General features: G+C 29.2%; 2 protein-coding genes and 1 long non-coding RNA gene across 5 annotated transcripts; 2 read left to right on the forward strand and 1 right to left on the reverse strand.

The window, feature by feature from the left end:
• Positions 1 to 10817: 10817 nt before the first annotated feature.
• On the forward strand, positions 10818 to 13776 carry LOC137806705 (autophagy-related protein 8C). The gene is made up of 6 exons (XM_068606947.2): positions 10818 to 11030; positions 11097 to 11146; positions 11571 to 11626; positions 11705 to 11757; positions 13276 to 13394; positions 13479 to 13776. The coding sequence occupies exons 2-6, from the start codon at positions 11110 to 11112 to the stop codon at positions 13571 to 13573; spliced, it is 360 nt and encodes a 119-aa protein (XP_068463048.1). The 5' UTR covers positions 10818 to 11030; positions 11097 to 11109; the 3' UTR covers positions 13574 to 13776.
• Positions 13777 to 16175: 2399 nt separating this feature from the next.
• On the reverse strand, positions 16176 to 17176 carry LOC137806707 (uncharacterized). 3 transcript variants are annotated; one of them, XM_068606949.2, is made up of 2 exons: positions 17025 to 17176; positions 16176 to 16649 (listed from the first exon to the last, which is right to left on the reverse strand). In XM_068606949.2, exon 2 carries the CDS (start codon positions 16634 to 16636, stop codon positions 16430 to 16432), a length of 207 nt encoding a protein of 68 aa, XP_068463050.1. In that variant the 5' UTR covers positions 16637 to 16649; positions 17025 to 17176; the 3' UTR covers positions 16176 to 16429. The 3 variants fall into 3 exon arrangements, with proteins under 3 accessions (XP_068463050.1, XP_068463052.1, XP_068463051.1); XM_068606951.2 differs by having other exon boundaries at positions 16176 to 16681; positions 16775 to 17148; XM_068606950.2 differs by having other exon boundaries at positions 16775 to 17146.
• A 1787-nt stretch (positions 17177 to 18963) lies between these two features.
• On the forward strand, positions 18964 to 21157 carry LOC150028710 (uncharacterized). The gene is made up of 2 exons (XR_016519491.1): positions 18964 to 20074; positions 20271 to 21157. It is a non-coding gene; the product is annotated as an uncharacterized LOC150028710 (long non-coding RNA).
• Positions 21158 to 22684: the final 1527 nt, after the last annotated feature.

The raw sequence follows: 22684 nt of genomic DNA on the forward strand, positions 1-22684 counted from the left end.
GCATATATAACTCTATAAAACTCAGCAACCAAAACACTCTGAACTTCAAGAAATGTTGAAAAAGCACCAATAAATTAGAGAAATCTTTTAACAATGATTGCTTTTAAAAAAAAATTAACCACTTTACAATATATTTTAAGAAGCAATTTCGATAGTATTCTTTAAAGCAAAGAGAGAAAAAAAAGAGCAATAAAAGAAATATGAAACAAATAAAGAATACCAGAGTTTTTTTATAGTTTTTTTATTCTCTCTTTATAAATGTTAAAGTTTCAATATAAACAACCTAATATTGATTTGTTTCGCTATTATTAACAGTGAATACAGTTACGTAAATCTACCAAAAATAATATACAAGCACAATATAAAATATGAGGTATTTTAGAGAAATGAGTAAAAGAAAAAAAAAATATTCCTAAAGAACTTGTAAATGTCATTTGGTTCAATAACACTTCTCGATTTAGCTCAAAAAATAATTCTAAAGAACTCTTATAAAAATTAAAAACATTTTCGAAAATAATGTAGTATATCAGTTATTTATTTATCTATTTTTATTTTAAAATAATATATTTTATTTAAAAAAATACAGTTAATCAATTATATTCATTTGAATGAATTTGAAAATTTATTAAGAAAAAATTAATCTATTGTTTTAAGTAATAATTAATTATTCGTATAAATATTTTTTAAAAAATAAAATAAAAATTAATTATTTTTCAACATAATCAATATGATAATAAACTATAAATTTAACATAATAGTTTATTATCTGTAAGTTTAATAGTTTTCTTAAATCTAAGTATCTCAAAATAATAAATTATATTATTCCTTAATTGATTAAAGTATTATTGTTAAGCGTTTAAAATATATTTTTAAAAAGAACAAGCGTTCCTTAATTAAGTAAATACAATGTACTAAATATGTCTAATCTATGCATACATAATCAAAATCAAAATAACTATATATAATGTCTTTGTAATTTATAAATGTAGCATCGCATTTACACTTGCCACACATAGACATGTAATGATATGCATTGACCAAGCAAGTTATTAATAAATAAGAACGAAAATTGTGAATGTTTACTTAACCCACCGAGCATAAATAAAAAAATAAAAAAGTGACATAGTAAATAAACAAAATCATTTATCTTCCAATTATTTTAACACAAGTGTATTTGAACCCACCTTTTATTTGTTGTGCAGAATCAAAAGATTTTTTTTTAGGACCAAATCATTGAGACCTCTTGTAGTTGGAAACATGCCCAAATGAATGTTGGTGCTTTAAATGTAAACAGAAGAGAAAGGCAATTGTAAAGAGAGATTTATTTTTGAGTGATATGTTGGTAATCTTACATCAAATAAACTAAATTACAAATGAAAAGATAAACCAAATTATAAATGGAAAAAGAAATAATTTATTTATTGAATGAATTAATTTTGAAATTACATTGACCCAAGTTACAACCTTCAATTTGATGTTGGGAAAAGTAACATTTTCCTTTATCTTTGCCAATTGCCACTTCCCACTTCATTGATTTGCCTCTAATGAAGTCCCTACCATCCTCAAAACAGAAAATACAATAAAAAAGCTAAAATAATTTCCCTACCTACTCTACCAATTCACCATCCCACATCAAAATATTGGTCACTGCTTTTCTGAGACACAAAAAAAAATCCTAATAAGCTGCTCACCCAAATTAGGTAGCATAACATTCATTTACAATTCCTTTTTGCTACCAATGAATTCTAAGCACAAGAATAATAATAAAACTCAATGGTGTTGCAGATTACCAAGGAGAAAAACTTACTAAAGTTGGCCTTGTAGTAAAGAGTTTGAGTAGTATGCATGAAGTCTTAGATTTGATCTTTGGTGCCGCCATTGTAATAAAAGAGATTTGTAGAGAAGGAAAATGTGATAGTCTGAGATCAATTACATGTGATATTGGCACGGCTCAATCAAACAACACAGAGTTTTGGATAACAAAACACTGCCTTCTGATTGAACCGCACCAATATCTCAAGTTCTTAATTGTACTCTTTGAAGTCTGATCCTCCACCACTTTCCATTCCTGCACCTTCTTAAGAAAGAAACAAGCATTGGTTAATTAATGTGATAAGAAAAGCTTACCCACCCCAATGGTAACTGCAGTATATCATCACCAGAAAGCATAATACTTGGAAATTTTGATGAAGAAAGCATGTTCCTTTGAAGTATAGAGTGTCCTGTGAGATTCCTAAAATATAATGGAAGAGAGAGAGGGAGAGAGAGAGGCAGAGCCTTAAATATGGTGGCATTTAATTTGCCAACGACTCAGCCAAAAATAGGAGGGGGCACATTAAATTGTGAGAGTGGAAACAAAGGGAAAAGAAAGGCATATTTTGAAGTGTGACAAGAAGAGAAGGGCAGTGAGACAAGAAAACGAGTCCAGGTTCCAGGGTTTTATATTTATGAGTCTCAGAGGGTAAGTTGGTATGCTGCCAACCACATTTGAAATTCAAATAGTATGAAATGGCTTTTAGAAAGTTTGTGAGTGGTTGGTGTGAAATTGTGAATGTAGTGATTTGATTGAGTCTTGCTAACTCATGTCATTGATTCTCTATTCAACCAATTATATTTGGTAATTGGTTTCTCAACAACATATCTATGTGCTGCAAAAAGTTTGATTTCGTCAATATCAAACTCATCTTCACTTTCTTCCACATTCAAAGGCAGAGATAGATGGACAGATACATAATCAAACCGTCTTTGGTATAAATCCATAGAAGGAATAACTAGGAAAGTATATTGAACAGAATTTCTTTTCTTTTCTATTTTTTTGACATCAGAGGTCTTAGTTCTTTAGTTTATGATTAAAAAGGGAGGAAAGGAAAGAAATGAACAAGATCCACAAAATCCCATGGAAGAGGTGGTTGTCACGTCTAGTAACCTTCAATGAATTTCAAAACTCTGGCTTCTTTGTTGTTATTTTTCATCAAAACCATGTGGAGATTTTAATGTTGTTTATAAAAAAAAATTGATATAATAATCCTGTACAATTTAAAGCTGAAGCTAGTCTTTGTATGAATTTGAATTAATGGTTGCTAAAAAAATGTTTATGAAGTGTTAGTCTTTTTTTTTATAGAGTTGGGGTGCCAGCTGGTGGCACCTAAATTCTCCTTTTTGATGAGAGAAGCAAACAGTGTTAATCAGTTCTGATGCATAGGTTGGGAGGGACCCTGTGACCTGTTATGTTGCTTCGAGTATTTCCGCCAGTAATGCCCTTAACTAAGGGGAAGATTTGTTTGCACACGTTTTTGAAGGGAAAGTGTTACTTTATCAACACTTTGGCACCACAGGTTAGGAAGCCAGGGGAATAAAACAATTGCAAAATTAATTAAATAACTAGGAACAATCTTTTTTTTTTTTAGTTTACTTCGCAATAATTGGATTACAATTTAACTTGATTTAGTCCAACCCTGTAAGACTGTAAAAAAGTGTTTTGTAACATGAGATGGTTAAAGCTATAGGTTAATGTTGTTGATTGTACTGTTTGAGGCATATTTTCTTTTAGGAAAGAAGATGTTTAAACTCTTCAGTGTTATAGAGATTGTTTTGATGTACCAAAACAAAATTTAAGTTCATTAAAATTAGATGAATTTGGTATAAATGTGATTAGAAAGGAGTTTAAGAAAGTGTATAAATGGAGAAAAGCAGAAAGAACTGCTTTGGCAGCTTAGAATGGTGGCAATAAAGAGTTGCATTGTAGATGGAGAGAGTGTGTTCTAGAGTTGGTATTAGAACAACAATGGGTTTGTTCTAATTAAGTAGTAATAGAATGTTTTGGTTGGGCATGCAGTTTTGTTGATAGAGGCATCTGAGCACTATTTTGGGGACAGACCCCAAAATGATGGTCATTGGAGTTCAGTCCAAATCTCCAATTCCAGCTAGGGACACTTGGAAATACCAAAATTAGATCAAAGAGTTGGCCAAATGTCAATTCCAAATAAATGCCCACACAAGATTGTGACTTTCTTTATCTACTCGCTGTCTTCAAGTACCTTCTCTGTTTTAATACACACAAATTAATATTGGTCCAGAAAATTTATAGATAGTATTCAACCAACTGCATGTCTGGATCTGCAACAGATTCTTTCATTCAAATTTACCATCACACTCTCCTTTCATCCATCCCATTTACTAACTGTTTTAATTATTACTTTATATATAAATATATATTAGTATTTGGAATGTGTGACCAAACACACATGCAAATCAAAAGTAGATTTTGCTGCATTAACCTTTTATTTTTTTGGTATCTCCCAAAATTAATATATATTTAAGATCATAAATTTTTAAAAAATAAAACATATATATACAGTTAAAGATAATTTAATTCAGGTAGGAGGAGCAGAGACACACTACCTCAATCCTTTACCATATAGCAGATGAAGTACATTGCATGCAAAGTTTACTTCAACCATTATTTTCTATATATAAATTAATTTTATTCTAGATGAGCATGTGAAATGAGAGGGATATAATTTGGTAAACTGGCAGAAGCACATATGCATATTATATGCATGTATGAATAATAATTTTCAAAAGCTTGTCAGATAAAACTCATGGATTTTATTGTTTTGTGTATACTAATAGTATGTATGCAAAGTCTTGCATTGTGTTTCCAGCATTCATCCCATGTTAATAAAACTAAGGCAGTATTTAATTAGTAGCAACAAAGAGATCAGAGATGAAAGTTGGGAGGAGTGAAAAAGCCAAAACATAATTGGTGTTATTGGTAAACAGCAGTGGAAAAAGAAAAGGAAAAGTTGAAGCTTCTTAGATGAAGTGTTTATTGTAGCTTTATGTAATATAACTGGCAAAGTAAGCAGATAGTAGGCAAACCTTATTCTTGACCGAAATCTTACCAAAACTTCAAGTGTACTTAGTAGCAATGATATGTCCCTATCTTCATGTGAAATAGTGTCTTTTCTTTCACCTTCTTTTACACTAGAAAACAAGCTGAGTTGAGTAATGTCAGTTCACACAATAACGTGTAAATCCTGCAAGTGATATCCCACCTCCTTTTGTCACACTATATTCACATCACTGGCTAATTAAACCAGAGTATTAATTCGAACTAGCATCTTCTTTAATGTTGAAACTCTTTCAATTCATGGAAGAATCTTCAGACAGTGCTCACAGGTGCAATAAAGTGCTCAACATGGTCACTGAAATATCTATAGCACCAATTTATATATGGTTCCTTCCCTCAGAATAAACCCATAATATACTAATGATTTACAAACTTGCAAAGTTTACCTTAAAAATTAAAAAAAGAAAAAAAGTGGGGTTGATGTAGTTAATGGCATCCACCTGCTAAAGAGAGCCTGTGACTGTGAGAGGTTTTGAATATCAATATTGCTCGTACTTCTGCCAGCACAATAACATAATAATGCACCTCTTTAGGATATAGAGCCTGGACCTGTGTTCCTTGGCCCTTTTCAGGAATCTCTTCTTCATGCTTGAATCCTTCTCACATGGAGGAGCTTGTGTGGAACTTGAAGGAGGAGGAGTAGTAGAGTAAGAATTATCCATGGTTGTTGTGTGTCCTATGTTTTAGTGAAGAGAGTTCAAGAGTGAGTGTAAGAGGTAGAAGGAGTGTATAGAATATAGAGAGGGGAGAATATGAAAAAAAATATGAGAAATGGAAAGTGTAGTGTGTGAAGAGAAGGGATGTATGTATGTGTGGAGTTGTAATTTGGCATGGCCTATGGACACCACAGCACAGCACAGCACAGCACTGTCCAATGGCATGCATTGTGGTCCTGGTACGATCTGACTCACACAGTGGCCCTCCCAACTGAGTTCTGGGTTCTGGATTCAGTGGATTGGCCCGTGGGAAACCAAGGATCTAGTGTATCACAACTTGGATTGGAATGGATGATGCATACAAAACAAAATCAACTCATTGCATTAACATTAATTATTTTCAATCTTCTCATTCCATGGATGAAGAATAATGATGTACTGATTCAATCCCTCAACATCTTTTTTCTTTTGTTGGTTCACCCTTTTGAACTCTCTATTATATATACTCAGCAATACAACATCTGATAATGTTAACTCAACAAGGAAAAGAAATGAAAAATGTGAAAAAGGTAAAGTTATTTGACTAACTAATTTAGAAGTGTACATTGAAGAACAACAAAATCTTTGTCACTAATTTTGCAACTAATTTTTGTATATATTTATTTTTCTTTTGTTATTATTTCACAATTTAAAAATTGAAAATAACTCTAGTCAAAATATTTTCTGGTTTTTCACCTATATAAGTGTTTAGAAAATAATATAATAATATTTCATTTAAAATTAATAATTAAATATTAATTTCTCTTACAAATATAAAAACATTCATTTTATATACAATTTTATAAGTTAAGAATCATATGGATAATATATTAATGAAGTTAGGTATCTAATAATATTTATAAATGGTATGATAGTTTAAAATAATATTATTTTCCTTTTAATATTCTTAAAAAAATAATATCTTGTTTTTTATTCCTTGTTGGTTTAAAAAGTATGATATAAATGTGAAATTTGGCTAAATTAATTTATCATAAACATTTTTTTAGTCGATTCAATTTTTTATAAATTTATAAATTTTATTATATAAGTCAAACTCATTAATCTCATATTAAATAATCATTATAAGTACTTAATAAGATATAATATTCATTCAACTAATTTTCTACAGATTGTTGAATCAACTCACTGATTATATACATATAATCTAGTTGTGTAAGTTAAATTAATGAAATCTATTAGATAAACTGAATATTATTACAGATTATTTATGATAATTTTATAATTAAGAATAAACTATAATAAAATTATAAAAAAACTTATTTTTTTTCTTTACTTTTTATAATATCTACTGTGATAACAAATTTTAAATTATAATAATTTTTTATCAAAATAATCATTATATTAAACCATAAAGAAAATCACTTTGCTATAAAACTACCATTAAATACATAACAATTATTAAACATATATTTATTTCTAACAAAATTGTTCATTGGACAGAGATTAAAAAAACAACATGATCATGAAGAAAGATAAATATTGATCTTAATTTATATTTCATATATATAAAATCAAATCATAATAATTTTACAGACCATAATAGCATATTAAAATTATTATTAATAATAATAATAATAATAATAATAGAATATTCCTTACTTAATAATAAAAAATATTGATAATGAAAACAATAGTAAAGAGAATTTACATTTCTCACTGTTTAGCAATTAATTTAAAGTACAGAATTAATAAAAAAAAAGTCTATTTATATTTTTTCTCTATCAAATTTACTTATTTCATGTATATTTTACAAAGTATTTCTAATTAACAACAACAAAAAATCACTTAATTATTTAAAATATCTTTCTTATACTTTTTAATTATTTATCATTCTTAATTTACTTTTTTTTATCTTATCTTATCTTTAAATTAAATTTTAATATTTTCTTAAAGCTAAATTATTAAACAAGCAAAGTACATAATAATTAAAATTCTTTATTGTGAATTAAACTATACATTATATTTAAATATATTTTGAAAGTAAATTTTTATTGTTTATTAGTTACTTTCACAGTTTTAATACACAATAGAAGTTATCAAAATTCTCTTAACACATTCAAATTTTTAATTTACTAGATAATTAATTACATTACTTGTAAAAATGAATAATAACTATAATAGTCCAACAACACCACTTAATAATTTAAAAAGGTCAAAATCAAATTATATAAAATGTAAACTCGAAGGTATATGAAGTATATGCATGCAGAATAAAATAAATTTATGGAAGAGAATATAATTTCATCTTTGAAATGTTTATAGATTAAGTTAATTATTGGTTTATTTGTCCTAATCAGTAATTTGATTACGGGTCAAACCATTAATCAATAGTAACATCTATCTTATCGGTGACCTAACAATGATGGAGCTGCGGTGGCAGGTCCATTCCAATCCACACTAAATCAAGTCAATTTGGTTGGCTATTTCACAGTTTTAACAGGTAATGACAGGTATAATCCCTTCTACCAAATATTAATAAATAATTATAATAATAGAAAAACATTACAGGAAGATTCAAATTTACTATTAAAAAATATGGATGCATAAAAATCCATTGCAAATAAAGTTTAAGAAAATTTATGTTAGAAAGAGAAAACATTTATTAACATGGGGTTGAGAATTTTTTTATATAACATTTAAGTTTTTTCTCCAATTGACAAATATTAATAAGTTAACAGTCTTTAATTTGAAATAAATTAAAATTGTAATTAAATTAATATAAAGAAAAAGTAATAATAAAAGTTGATTGTATATTAAATCTTATAATGTTTAAAACAACACTAATAAATTATAAAATTATTAAAACAAAAAATGCTACTCACATTTTCTAATTTTGAAATGAAAAAAAATTAATAACTTTTACAGAAAATATTATGAAACAATAAATTAAATATCCATATAAACAAAAATAGTAATGTCATTATGATTGCAATAAAAATCATAAAAGGAAATTTATTTTATAAAAAATAAAATAAAAAAATAAAACTTAAATGTTAGTGATATCCCCAAGTCAAATCTTCAAATAAAAATTATTTATTATAATGGAATGAACATTATACAAAATTTCCTTTGATATCATTACTGCCTTGTGCTGATAAAAAAAAAATCATTACTGTCTTGTTTAGATTGAAGTGAAGATTTGTGGCGAGGGAGGGAGTGAATTAGAGAGAACTAGAGAAGATGTGTTAGAATGTGTCAAATTGTTTGTATTGAGGGATGGCAGAGTGAATTTGTGAGGATTATTTATTGAAATTTAGGAGTGATGTGATAGTTAGAAGATAATTTAGAAATTATTTTAAAAATATAAAATATAAAATATAAATTTACAAATTTCTCCTTCTCAATAAAAAATATTTTAATAATGAATTATGGTATATTTTTTTAAAGTTTGAGTTGATTATTTTTTTTCTAATATATAATATTCATAATTACTCTTATTTTATAATAAAAAATAATTTTGTGTTAAATTCAAATAAATTTATAAATATTAAAAGTATAAATATAAATATAATAAAAGTATAAATATATTTATAAAAATTTAAAACAATAAATACATAAAAAAAACAGTAAACATAATAAAAAAATAGTAACCACACTTAATAAAAGAAATTCTATATAGAAACAAAAGTATTAAAAATTTACGTGAAGGATGAAGGCACAGGAGAAGAAGAAGAACAAACTGGAGAATAAGAAAAAGAAAGTTTGTGATGAAGAGAACCAACCCTGCTCCAAGATGCAATCTGAACAAAAAAACAGAATCAATTCCAACACTTTTCTCACACAGACATAATTGTTTCTACTTCTACTTTTAAAAGACATAGAATCGATTCTCATTTTACCTTTAAAAGTCAGAAAATTGATTCTCCTCCTACCTTTAAAAGTCACAAAATCGATTCACTCCTACCTTTAAAAGTCACGAAATCGATTCGGCACTATTTGGAAAAATCGAAAATCGATTATGTACCAATTTACAAGGATAAAAAAATCGATTATGCACCATTTGGAAAATTCGAAAATTGATTTTGCACTAATTTACAAAGAGAAGAAAATCGATTCTGCACTTCCAAAACTCGGAAAGAAGGAAACTGTTGCACTAGGCACTCTAATAAAGAAACTGAAAACTCACTGATGTCCACATTTATTTATTATTAGAATTGATGGATGGGTAGCAACGTAAATGTCTATTTGTGCCTCTACCATCATCACCAATCTTCTCAATTTTGCGAGAAATGAAAAAACTACTAAACCCACTCGCTCGTCCGCACCCACACCCTCACATACCCAATCCAAACAAAAGTTCTTCCCCTCGTCCCTTCTTAAAAAAAAAAACACTTTGATACTCTAAATTAACTAATGTCTTAAAAATGAATAATAAATACATTAGTCTATATATTCAATCTTTTGTCTATTACCCTAAACACATGACCCTTATTAAATGTTGACATATCCTAATGATAGGCTAAGAGAAAATTGTTTAATTATATTCTTATTATTTTAATTAAATTTTAAATTCTTCAAAAATTTAAATTTTAATTATTTTTTTTAAAAATTTTGTTATATTAAATATCTAAAAGCTTTATATTTGATTGTTATCTTACATAATCATTACTTAAATGTCTCCATATAAATAATAATAATAATAATAATAATATAATTTAAATTTAAATTTCTTCTAAATTTAAATATTTTTAATTAATTTAATATTTAAAAAAATAATTTTATTAAATATCTAAATTTTTATATTTTTTATTAACATGGAAAGTTGATTTTTACGTTATATTTGAGATTCCAAAACCATTCAACATCGTTATAATAATAAAGACTCAATTAAAAAATATAAAAATATAAATATTTAATAATTATTTTTAAAAACAATTAAATTAAAAACACTCAAACTTAAAAAAACTTTAAATTTAACAATGTATTTTTTATTTTATTTATGAGTTACTTGAAAACCTAAATCTTAAATTAGTTTAGATACAATATAAATAATTCACGAATCATGGATACATATGCGTATAAGTTAAAGTGAATAAATATTTTTGTAAATACTATGAGTGGAGCATTAATTAGGCGTTATGTAGAGCTAGGTGACCAACTTCTTTAATTTTTATTAATTAATATATAGAGTTTGTAAATTTTTTGTTTGGAGTGAAGTATTTATTTAGAAAGGAACAGATAGGCGAAATAGGATAGGAATGACAGTGGTCCAACTTGGAATTAGAAACAAAACAAAAAGAAATAAAACTTGCAAGTGTTAACAATAGTAATAGTTAAAAAAGTAGTAATTATAGGTTTCTTCTGGGTCTCAATTAGATTCATCTCTTCTCTTCTTTTCTCTCAACCTAATTTAATTTACCAATCCTTCATCCATCTTTATCTGTCTCCTCTCTCTGTGTTGGGTATGTCAATCCTTTTTCCAACCTTCCTCTTCCCTATTATGTTTTCTAATGTTTAGCTTTTTTCAGATTTTCAGAGATCATGGCCAAAATCTCCTTCAAGCTTGAGCATCCCTTAGGTCTTCTTCCTCTTTAACTTTTCTTCCAATATTTTTACTCTGCTATTCTTAGTAGGATTTGCATTTAATTAGTTCAGTTCAAACCTTTCTCACTTCTATTCTATTGCTTAATTTTTTTATTGTTGCAATTTAAAGTCCTTGGATTCTGTAGAAAAGAAAAATTATAGGGAAGATAATTCATCTAGATGAAATTTGAATTGATTTCGATTAATTGTAGTATATGCAACAATTGAGAAGATCTCTGGTTTATTCTGAGTAAACTGAACTGTGGGTTTTTCTTTCTTTTATACCTGTATCTGTACACCCAATTTTTCTCCTGGGACAATTTTTTTTCCTTCCTTTTTGATTTTTCATTTTCTCATAGTATCTAAGGCATACTTTGTTGCATAGTTTTCATTGAGCATTTTGTTTTTCCCCATGACAGAAAGAAGGCAGGCTGAGTCTACTCGCATTAGAGACAAGTATCCTGATAGAATACCGGTAAGTTTTTTGTTTAGATTGTTTGGTTGTTTGTATTTTCTTGAGGCACTCTTGTTGAAATACAGTCATTGTGTGCAGGTGATTGTTGAGAGAGCCGAAAGAACTGACATTCCAGACATTGATAAGAAGAAGTTAGTGACAATATAAAATACCACTTACTGTATTCATGTATATTTTTGCTGTCTCAAGGGTATTCTTTTTTTCTTGAAGTTGGTTGATGCTTTCTGTAAATATTTTGGGGCTTTCTTTTGTTTGTTGTCTCAGTGATAATCTAACAGTATTGTGAAGCAGATCAACATGGTACAATTCATGCTTTGGTTTTATGAGCAAAGTGAATATATTAATATACAGTACTAGCTCAACTCCAAATATGTGCAATACTACTAAAAGTTGCATCTATATTTGGGACTTCAGCTTAAGGTCTGTTTGGATTAAGTTTTCTAGAAGCACTTTGGGATAAATTTCTTCAGCTAAAGGAAAAGGATTCATTCTGTTTGGTTATCATTTGTAGATTGAGCTTTTGTTCTTCATGAAAGGAGAAATCCTTGGTAAAGAGGATGCCATTTGATGAGAAAGATCTGTCCCCTATTTCCCATTCTTTCCATTCATTTCAATTTTCACTAAAATATTTCTTTTCTTTCCTATTTCTAGTTTTAGTTCCTAACAGGACACATGGAAGAGAGAGTTTTCTGTAGGATGCAGAGGCTGTAAAAGAAGAGAACAGTGGAAGAAATGAAAATTCCAATCAAGGAAGGGAATTCTTTTAACCAGGATCATTTTTGAATTTCCGTGTTAGGATGGGAATCTTGTACACATGAAGAAAGTGAAACTTCCATTTAACGGGGAAGACGTTGTGAGATTCATCACCAGTGTAGAAACACTTTGAAGTGTAAAATACTTCAGAAGAAGTGAAACAGAGCTTTGTTAGTTTGGGAAGACTCCATCATACAAGTTGGTTTTGTGGAATTAAGTTAATCCCAAGTCCAAATTCTAAGATGTTATCATAGTTTACCCATGATCCATTGTTTGGTCATCTGCATTGCTGTGCATCAAGTAGTAACCATAGGTGTGAGGGAAGGTGTTGGAAAGTTGTCTTAATTATAGTCACCCTTAGTGAGGGAAGGTGTTTAAAAACCGTCTTAATTGTGGTCACCCTTAGCTCACAACTTAGTTGTGGCTGCTTTGAAGGTTGTTGTTGTAGCAACTTCAAAGACAGGTCTCCACGACAAGTAGGAATATGATTTAAATAGAACTTAATAAGACTTGAATAGTCCTCATATTACCAACAAAGTTTTGCAGAGTCGAGTTGGACGCTCAACCTAAATTCTAAGATAATACATTCTTTTTATTGACTTGCAGCTTGCTCTTCCTATCCCTGTCAGCTGTTTTCTGTGAAATATTTTCCTTTCTCTATTTGTTGCATTTATAAAATATAATTGTTTAATTTGATGTAAATAATTAAATGCCAGTCCTTGTATGTATAAGGTTATTTTTTCTATGAACTAGTTTGCACCCACTTCATAACTTAGTTTAGGAAGACTTTTGCCATTGATACAGCGTTGGGTAAGTTAGACCACAATGCATAAAGCTATTATTCGTGCATTAGTGGATTCTCACTTGGTTCTGTTTCTCTTGTTGTGATGCTGCAGGTACCTTGTCCCAGCGGATTTGACTGTTGGTCAGTTTGTTTATGTTGTCCGAAAAAGGATCAAGGTCAGTGCGGAGAAAGCTATTTTTGTTTTTATCAATAACACTTTACCTCCAACTGGTAAGTAGCCGCGACCCAAGCTGAGTTATAAAATATTACGTTGACAATTCTAGTTGTACTTATGAACTGAATCTCTTGTTGCAGCCGCATTGATGTCTTCCATTTATGAGGAAAATAAGGACGATGATGGCTTTCTTTACATGACTTACAGCGGGGAGAACACTTTCGGTTCCCACTAAATTTAATAATTTATTATAAACACTGTAAATAGATGCTGCAAGTTCTGTTGTCTATAGTCAATGCCTATCCTGTTTATATCAATTGCATGGTTTACGTATATATTGAGCAGGATTTCCCTGCTCTTTGATTATGTGTATGTTTTAAAAATATGAATTTCAATATATGAATTTATATTTTATATGACAGTTGAATTCCTTTTTTAGTGGTGGACTGAAATTTGTAATCTTTTTTATGATGCTTTTAACTTAGTCTGGTTTTGGTAACGTCTCAAAGAGTACGCTATGCTATGGTGCTTTATTGTTTTGGAGAAAAGAGAAAATAGATGAACGCTACTGATACTCAAAAGTCACAAAAGAAAATAGAGATTTAGAGTAATCTAGTGACTTGAGAGATTGGTAGTGTCTTGGCAAATTACAGTTCAAGCATTATTTAAAAAGCATTGTTCTTCATACCCTTCCCACCTCCATGTTTTGTTGGTGCAACATTCTAAATTTTTTGTAATTTTTGAAAAATAATGTATTATAAAGTTTTAAACTTTTTAAAAGCTTCCTGAATGTCCTTTTAAAAGTTTTAAGAAGTTTTTTTAAAAGTTTCTGGAAAGGAATCTGTTATTTCATAAAAAAGAGAGTTGTTTCTTTGTTGGAGTCATTATTGAAATTGCAACAGAGAACCAGTACCAATCAATCAATATGAAGGTTTGTCAGTATATTAGACAGTTTCTGCACTTAATTTCTTATATATGCTGATAGTATTTTGAATATCAAAAGATATTTCATAAGCATATTAAATCATCTCATCAACTCATTCTTCACCTTTCTTTTTGTGTACAGTAAATTCAGCGTTAGCAAGTACTGAAATGAAAGTGGGTACAAGTTCTCATGTCTCCAACATAAGTCCCTTGCGATTTGTTTTTTCCGAAAGATTTCAAAATTTTGTATTTTCAGAACAAACATTTTAAAATTATTTTAAATTGTTTCAAAAGAATAATTTTGTAACGAAAACTTTTACAATAGGTGTTCCATAACGATTAACCAAGAATAATGCAAAATCAATTATGAATTATACATTGTGGTTAAATATATTTTTTCAATAACATCATGAAGTTTTTTCATTCATTTTTGGAAAACATTTTTTGAAAATTGTAAGGATTTTGAAATGTTAAGCAATAGCCTAAGTTAATTTATAAGGATTTTGTAATTAATTGTGCAGCTTCAATAACCTACAACTCTAATTCTTTCTATAATATATATATATATATATATATATATATATATATATATATATATTTTAAAAAAACTCCTCAAAAGCTTTACATATAAACTTAAGAATAATTTAAATATATGAACAGTGTAAAAGTTTATATTGTCATTGAATTATAAATTGTCATGTAAGATAGATTTTTTATGTATGATAAATTTTTAATAATTATTATTTTAAATATTATATTTAGAATGATTATCAACATATTAATTATACTGTTAGAGCATCTCTCACACATACCAAGACAAAAGTTTAAATTTTTTTTCCATAAAAACTTTCATGTTAATGTTAAGTATCACTAAAAATTTAAAATTCATATATCTTATAAAAAAAATTATCATTAAAATATATATATATATATATATATATATATATAATATATATATATATATATATATATATATATATATATATATAAAAGAAAAATACCTTTTTAATAGTATAAGCTATATCTTCGTAATACAAATCTTTTTAATATTATAAACTATATCTTCGTAATACAAATTTTAGAGCAAAATATCTAAATAATAAAATGTTATACTGTGAGTTCTTATAAATCAAAATGTAATTTAAAAAAAAATGAAATGATTTCCAAAAATTATTTAAAGAAAAATATTTCTTTAGCAAGTTATAAGTAGATATTTTTACTTTAAGCCTATTAGCAATCATGCATAATTAAGCAAAACAATGACGCACTATCCTAAAGGATGTCTTAACTCGTACGCAATCAATAATCAATCATGCAGTGTTAAATAATGCTAAATTTAAAGAGCATCTTACTCCATAATTAACTATAATAGATTTTTTTTTATTATAATTGTTTGAAATTATTAAAACGAGTAGATTTTAAAAAAATTATAATAATGGATAAATAGTGCTTAGGTTTGATGAAAAAGTTGTGCTTTTAAGATAAACTTTTTTTTTTTTAAATCACACTAAAGTAGTGCATAAGATTTTAATTTTTTTTCTCATACATAAATAGTGCACATAGGATATGACTTTAATTTAATTAATTTTCTGTTAATGTATTAAAACTGTGTACCGCAAAGATAATTTTTATTATTTTAAAATAAAATTATGTATATATTTTTTAATTGAGTAGTGTGTGATAAATATAATTTTACTTTTTTAAGTGAAATCACATCTGTCATGTATGATTTCATTGTAAAAATAAAATAATTAAATTCATGTTTATAATGTACGAATTGGGTTAAAAATTAAAATAATTGAAGTTGTGTGTGATAAAAAAAAAGAAATTGAAAATCATCTTTGATAAATAGTAAATGAATCAAATTAAGTTGTCTTCAATGTATATGACTTTTGTAGAAGAGAAAAAAGACAAAACCAAAATAGTCTTTGTCTCATACACAATTTCAGTGTGACATTTGAAATTTTTGTGTGATATAGTTGAAGTCATATTTCATAAAAAGGACTTAAACACGACTTCTTCATCTTTACAAACTACACCTGGATGTCAAATAATGCCATTTAATCGAGCTTAACTGTCTAATACACCTTCAACTCATTAAAAAGGAAAAAAAAAGGTTAAAAAAACTGCTGCCAGAGTGGTGAATTTCTACTTCTCACATTATATATTACTGGGATGTACTCTTTCTTTTGCACAGGCCTTTGAACCATTTGACACAATTTGAGGCTGTTGCTTTGACTTTGGTGAAACCACCTTTAGAACCTGAATTCTTGTTCTTGCCTGTTTCCTTTTGAGATCTTGTCTCATCATCTTCCATGGCACCAATGCCACCAGCACCCCATTGATCAGCCCAACTCGGAGCCTCGCTTGCCATCTTTCCCTGATGCCTTCAGCATAAGACAATACTGTCAGTCAAACTCTGCTAGATAAAACACAATCTTAAACCTTTAAGATACCAGGAGACAAAATCTCAACAAATCATTGCTACAGAACAAATCTAGGGAGGTGAAACCTTATACACACTCAACAGTGAAAGCTTTGCTGAATTTGTAGCCAATTTGATCTAATGCTCAAGGAGGGAATAAATTGAAGTACTTTTCTTCAAAATATATCAGAGCATCAATCGGTCAAGTGATGATGAATTCATATAAATAGCAAGAGACATCTAATAAAACTGGGGAATCTTTGAAATCTAGAAATACTTGGCAAGTGTATGTGGTGAAAACTTGAGACAGAAAAGGTTTTAAAGACAGGAGCAATACCTCCAAGTGAAAGGACCGAGGTGGATTTGGATGCCGAAGAATGGTTGATGGAAAGGAGGACTCAAGGAAATGATATATATTGAAAGGCTATGTTACATTGCTTTTCCTTTTCCTAATTTATCTTTATCTTTTTCATAACAGGACTTGACAACTCACCTATTTGTATGAGTTTTCCCATCTGGTTAAGCAAACTATGTGCGCTCTTTCCTAGTTTTCTTAAAAAGTTTAAATAAATACTAAACCTTATCACATATTATTAAAGTTGTTGGGTTCCCCACTAAGAAGGCCTTCCTTCTACCCTGGTGTGGTTTGTGAGGCATTGTCATAGAAGGCCAAGGGTATTTTTCAATACTCATCCAACGTTGTTGGACACTTAAATCAATGCATGGATAAAGAATCTTTCATTGGAGTTTTCCATCTTGTGGCTTGTGTTTTTAATATTTTATAAAAGATAACTACTGTTTTATTCACCCATACTTTTGTGGGGAAAAAGATAAAGAAGATATATTGATCAAAGCATGATTAGGGGAGGCCTATTTATAAGTTGAAGGTACAATGCAGGCTAGTCTATAGCTAGTATCGTGTTATCTATCTTTAGACTGATAGTATCAAGCTCATTACTTTGTTATTATTGCATATTTTTTCTTGATTAAAAATAAAGCTGCATAAATGGTAATGAAATAATGCAGTGGTAGCTTTGGTAGTTCCCTGTGGTTTTTGTGGGGTTTGTGTATGCAAAAAGAAAGTTATAAAAAGATAATATGTGTGAGAGAGGGCTTTGATTAATGGATCCAACCAACCATAAGGAACCAGAAGCAACCATAAACATGGGTGTGGTCCAATGGTGGTATAAACAAAGCTTTAAAAAGAAAAAGAAAGGTTTGTGAAAAGAGAGGGAGAGAGAGAGAGGGGAAAAAGAATAAAGATTACATAACATGGTAACGTCTTGTGTACGAATGAGCCTCTATTTATCCAACATTAAACTAAACTCATGCTACCTCAACTCTTAAAAAGTAAAGCGATTACTTCAATTTTACGATTGCGTTTTCACTGCTTCTCACTCTCTAATTATATATTTCTGGTTTTGTTTACTTTATCTAGTACTAAATGTTTAATCATTCTTTTCATGGTGGTTCATTTTTTCTTTTTAAATGCATTCCCCATTGTTCATATAAAAACATTGCATGATTGCATGCGCGTTAGTTCATATAATTTGTTGTCATTTATACATTCATCTTTTCTTTTTATCACTCTCTTGGAGAACATGCCAAAGACACATTATTGTCCAATGATATGATGACCTTATATGACACAATTAGAGTACATGTAACATAATGAATGTGCACTAAATTCAAATTTAAAAAAGAAATAAATTTATCCAAGAACCACTTAATGAATTTGTTGAAGAATTAGCTCACCATCAACCAAGTGAAACTAAATTTATCCATTCTAAATCTACTCTTATGAACTTGGTGTCTGTAACCTCTTATTATTTTTATTAATTAATTATTATACTTTTCTTTATTAAATATAGTAAGTTTTATTTTTTTTCTTATATAAAAATTCTCAAAACAAATGTGAAAGTTCAAATAAAATATTATCAAATATAGAACATAATCAAAAGTATGTTATTTAAAATTATTTAAATCCAAATATATTTAAAAATGAAATTATCATGACTTCGCCAGTATATAAATTAAGACAATATTTTATAATATAAATTCTCCAAACACTTAACAATATTTTTTAAATTGTAAATTTTATTTACTTTCATATGAAATGTAATATATTTGTTACCTAGGCAATCCATGTACAATATGTTATTCTGTTATAAAAGTAATGCATGTATATATACCTATTTTGCAATGCTTTTATGTATCTTCTTTCAATAATAATAAAATCCTCTTTACTTTTCTTTCTCCTTTCACTTAAAGTCACATGGTATCCATAGTGAATATGGTTGAAGCTTCCTCAACCATCGCTGCTGCATTTTTTCAAGCTCCACCACCATTTAAAATTTTTCCGCTTCCACTTTCTGCCCACATATTTTCATAACTTCCACGTCACACTGTGCAGTCTCAACCTCACAAAATTTTTTGATTCTGCCTCTTTTCTCCCACGATTTTCTTTTACTACTAATGAGTTAAATTCCATCTTTTCTGCTGCTTTTCTTTCTTTTGATCATCAAGATCAAACATCATTGATTGACTTCTTTCCTCCATATCTTAGTCCCTCCTCACCAACATGGTTGGTCTTTCTTCCTCTCACCAAATATGGTCCAATCTTCATATTCATTAGGCATCCAAGACTCGTATTCGTGTCAAGAAACTCAGAATGCTCATACATACACCTAAAAGAGTTTGTTCAATTTTGGTCTATCTTCAAGATATCAAGAAATCTGTAGATTCGTTGGTTGTTGCTGGATCTCTTATAACCATCGAAGAACATATTGAATTCATCTTGGATGACTTATCTGAAGAGTACGATGTCTTCATTACCTTTGTAACCTCTCGAACTAATCATTATTCGGTAGAAGTTGAGGCACTTCTTTTGGCTCAAGAAGACCGTCTAGAAAAATATCGCAACAATAATGATCTTATTTATCAAGCTCATATTGCTTCTTTCCCTTGCACCAAGTCTTTTCCAACTAATCAACGCAACATTCAGGGTTCTTCAAGATCAATGTATAATAAGCAATCTTTTCGTTTTACTGGTGCAAGATCGTCAACAAAACCTTCATGGACTTCTTCTTCCTATTCTTCAAGCTCTACTACTTCCACCAAGATTCAAAATCTATTGGAAAAGTGGCCACTATGCTTTCGATTGCTGGCATAGGTATGATCATCTCTCTGCGTCTCAAATTTTTGATAATAACTCACAGTTTGCTCCTCTTTCAAGCGACAATGATGAACCTTCCATTCTTGGTTCTTCTCCCACTACACATGATTCTCTATGGTACCCTGATAGTCGTGTATCACACCACTTCACTTATGATGATACAACTCTCACTGCCAAAACTCCATATACTTGATCTAAAACAGTGAAAACAGGTAATGATTCCGATTTGTATATTAAACATATAGATTTTGCATCTTATACTAATCACTAATCATTACATCTCTTCTCCGAACAAATTACTTCACATTCCTCACATCAATAAAAACCTTCTCAGTGTCTCTCAATTTACTCATGATAATTTTGTATTTTTTTAATTTCATCCTCACCATTGTTTTGTAAAAAAAAAAGGATACAAAGGAGATCCTTCTTCACGGAACGCTTAGGAATGGTTTATATCTATTTGTTGAAGATGAGAGCTTTGATGTATCAAATCCACATGAAGCTTGAAGTTGTGCTGCTTTTTAAGTTTGGGTTTAGATAAGCGTGTTTAAAATCTTTGTAAGATCAGTTCTTGATTCCTACACAAAGCTTGATCAATCAGTTTTAAAAGAAACAAAGTGTTTTTCCATGCAAAGGGAAAACAACCGGTTGAATTGTCGAGACAATCAGTTGTTTGTCACTTAGCTAGCAATGAGGTTTTGAAACTTTTTTTTGAATTGGTTATGTAACTACCTAACCCATTCAACCGGTTAAATGAGTGTTGTGCTAACAGTTTTTTGAAAACCTGTTTTAACTGTTTTAAACGAGAACAAAACTGATTTGACTCTGTTATGTTGCCTTAAACGACTAGATTTCAAATGCTATAAATATAACCTTCTTTCAAATGTTTGATATACGAGTTTAACACAGTACTGTGGATCAAGAGAGAGTTTAAAGATTCGCTTTTTGAAAGAAGTTTTTCAAAGTTTAGCAAGATTGCTGTTAAAGCTTTGCTCTGGTGCAAGAACTGATCATAGGGCTTCTGGTTTTGTAATTCCAGGTGTTTTCTATTCTTGCTTAGTTTTCTGTAATTGTACTTTGATAAACCTGTGTAAGTGTTGGTAAAATCCTGTAAAGTCAGTGGGATTCTGGCTTGAGGTGTAAAGTGTTGCAAAGGGGGTGAGTAGGCTTTGTGGGATTCAAAGCCACCTCTTTGTGATGTGTTGTTGTTGTAATTTGTGATTGGTTACATAGTGGAATACTCAGTGGTTTAACTGAGGACTGGATGTAGCTCAGGGTTGAGTGAACCAGTATAATCTGTTTGTGTGAATCTCTCTATCTCTTAACTCTCATAATTGTTTGTGTAAATTCATTTTCTGCTGGTGCTATAAACAACCGCTTAAAACGTACTTTTAACTGATTAAAATTATGGAATACTTTTCTGAATCATTGTTTAATTGTCTTCCTTAGTTGTTTATCTGTGATTGGTTGATAAAGATTCATTCTTAATCAAATATTTGCGTAAAGCTTTTATAAACAATTCACCCCCCTTTTGTTTAAGCCATCAATTCTAACAATTGGCATTAAGAGCTAGGTTCTTGAAAGTTATTCAAGTTTTGATCCTAAATCTTTTTTAATGGCTGAAAATTTTTCTTTTAGGGAAGGTGTCTGTTTAAACAAACCACCCTTGTTTTGTGGTATGAAATATGATTTGTGGTGCATAAGAATGAAATTCTTTGTTGAATCTATAGATAGAAAAATATGAAATGTTATTACAAATAACTATCTCATGCCTATATCTAAAAATGTTTCTTCTGAAAAAGAACATCTTGATTGTGTAACTATGAACATCATTGTATTTGCACTTGATTCTAATGAATTGCTCAAGGTTTCAGAATGTAGGTCTGCCAAAGAAATGTGGAATACCCTTGAAGAGTATCACAAGAATCGAAGGAGTGCCTTGATGGACAAAGAAGAATTTTCTGTTGAATCTTTCTCTTCAGAATCCAGAAAGAAGGTTTGTCTTATGACAAAAGAAGAATCTGGATCAAACCAAGTAAGTACATCTTCTTCCAACAATTGTGAAAATTATTTTTAACTTCTTAATGCTTTTCAAGAAACTTATGAAAAAGCTAAAAGATTAGCCCTTTTTAAATAACCAATTGAAAAGTGAAAACAACAAATTGAAAGAAAAAATCACAGTTCTGGAAAATGATTTGAGTCATGCAAATGTTGATTTTGAAAATCTTGAACTGATTTATAAAAACCCCTATTGCAATTGTGATTCAAGTTGTTGTAAAAATTGTAAAACCCTTCAAGAGAAAGTTTTGTACCTTGTGAAAACTGTTGATATTATTTCAAAAGGGAAATCAAATTTTGAGAATGTTTTAGCATCTCAACAGTGTGTTTTTGGGAAATCAGGTTTGGGTTTTAACCCACAAAACAAAAACTGTAGCTTTTCAGAATCTTTTTCAAACCTCACGAAAAATCAATCGGTTTAAAAGTCGAAACAACCAGTTGTTTGTTGTTTCTACTGCATGAAAAAGGGTCACTCTGTTAGATTTTGTAAAATTAGAAAAGTTTCATTTCTGAAAGGTATTTTAAAATGGGTTCCTAAGATTTTGAAGGTTCCTAAGGTTGCTACTAACATAATTGGACCCAAATTCATAAGGGGACCAAATCTTGCTTCTTATTATTTTCTTGTAGGTATCCTTGGCAACCAATAATTACTTTTGTGCTTGAAGAATGACTGCTAAAGGGAAAACAATAAGAGACTTTGTTTCCATAATGAAGAATATGTTGAAACTGGCTTTCATGGATGCGGGTTCTTGTGTTAGAACTGG

The sequence above is a fragment of the Phaseolus vulgaris genome, chromosome 3 (assembly GCF_051622355.1).
Source record: "Phaseolus vulgaris cultivar YP4 chromosome 3, ASM5162235v1, whole genome shotgun sequence".
NCBI lineage: Eukaryota > Viridiplantae > Streptophyta > Magnoliopsida > Fabales > Fabaceae > Phaseolus > Phaseolus vulgaris.

Bases quoted from the DNA above. Each gene is read 5' to 3' on its own strand.
- LOC137806705 (XM_068606947.2), top strand. From the start codon at position 11,110: ATGGCCAAAATCTCCTTCAAGCTTGAGCATCCCTTAG. The intron at 11,627-11,704 runs GTAAGTTTTTTG...CATTGTGTGCAG, and splicing joins AGTATCCTGATAGAATACCG to GTGATTGTTGAGAGAGCCGA. The intron at 13,395-13,478 runs GTAAGTAGCCGC...CTCTTGTTGCAG, and splicing joins TAACACTTTACCTCCAACTG to CCGCATTGATGTCTTCCATT.
- LOC137806707 (XM_068606949.2), bottom strand. From the start codon at position 16,636: ATGGCAAGCGAGGCTCCGAGTTGGGCTGATCAATGGGGTGCTGGTGGC.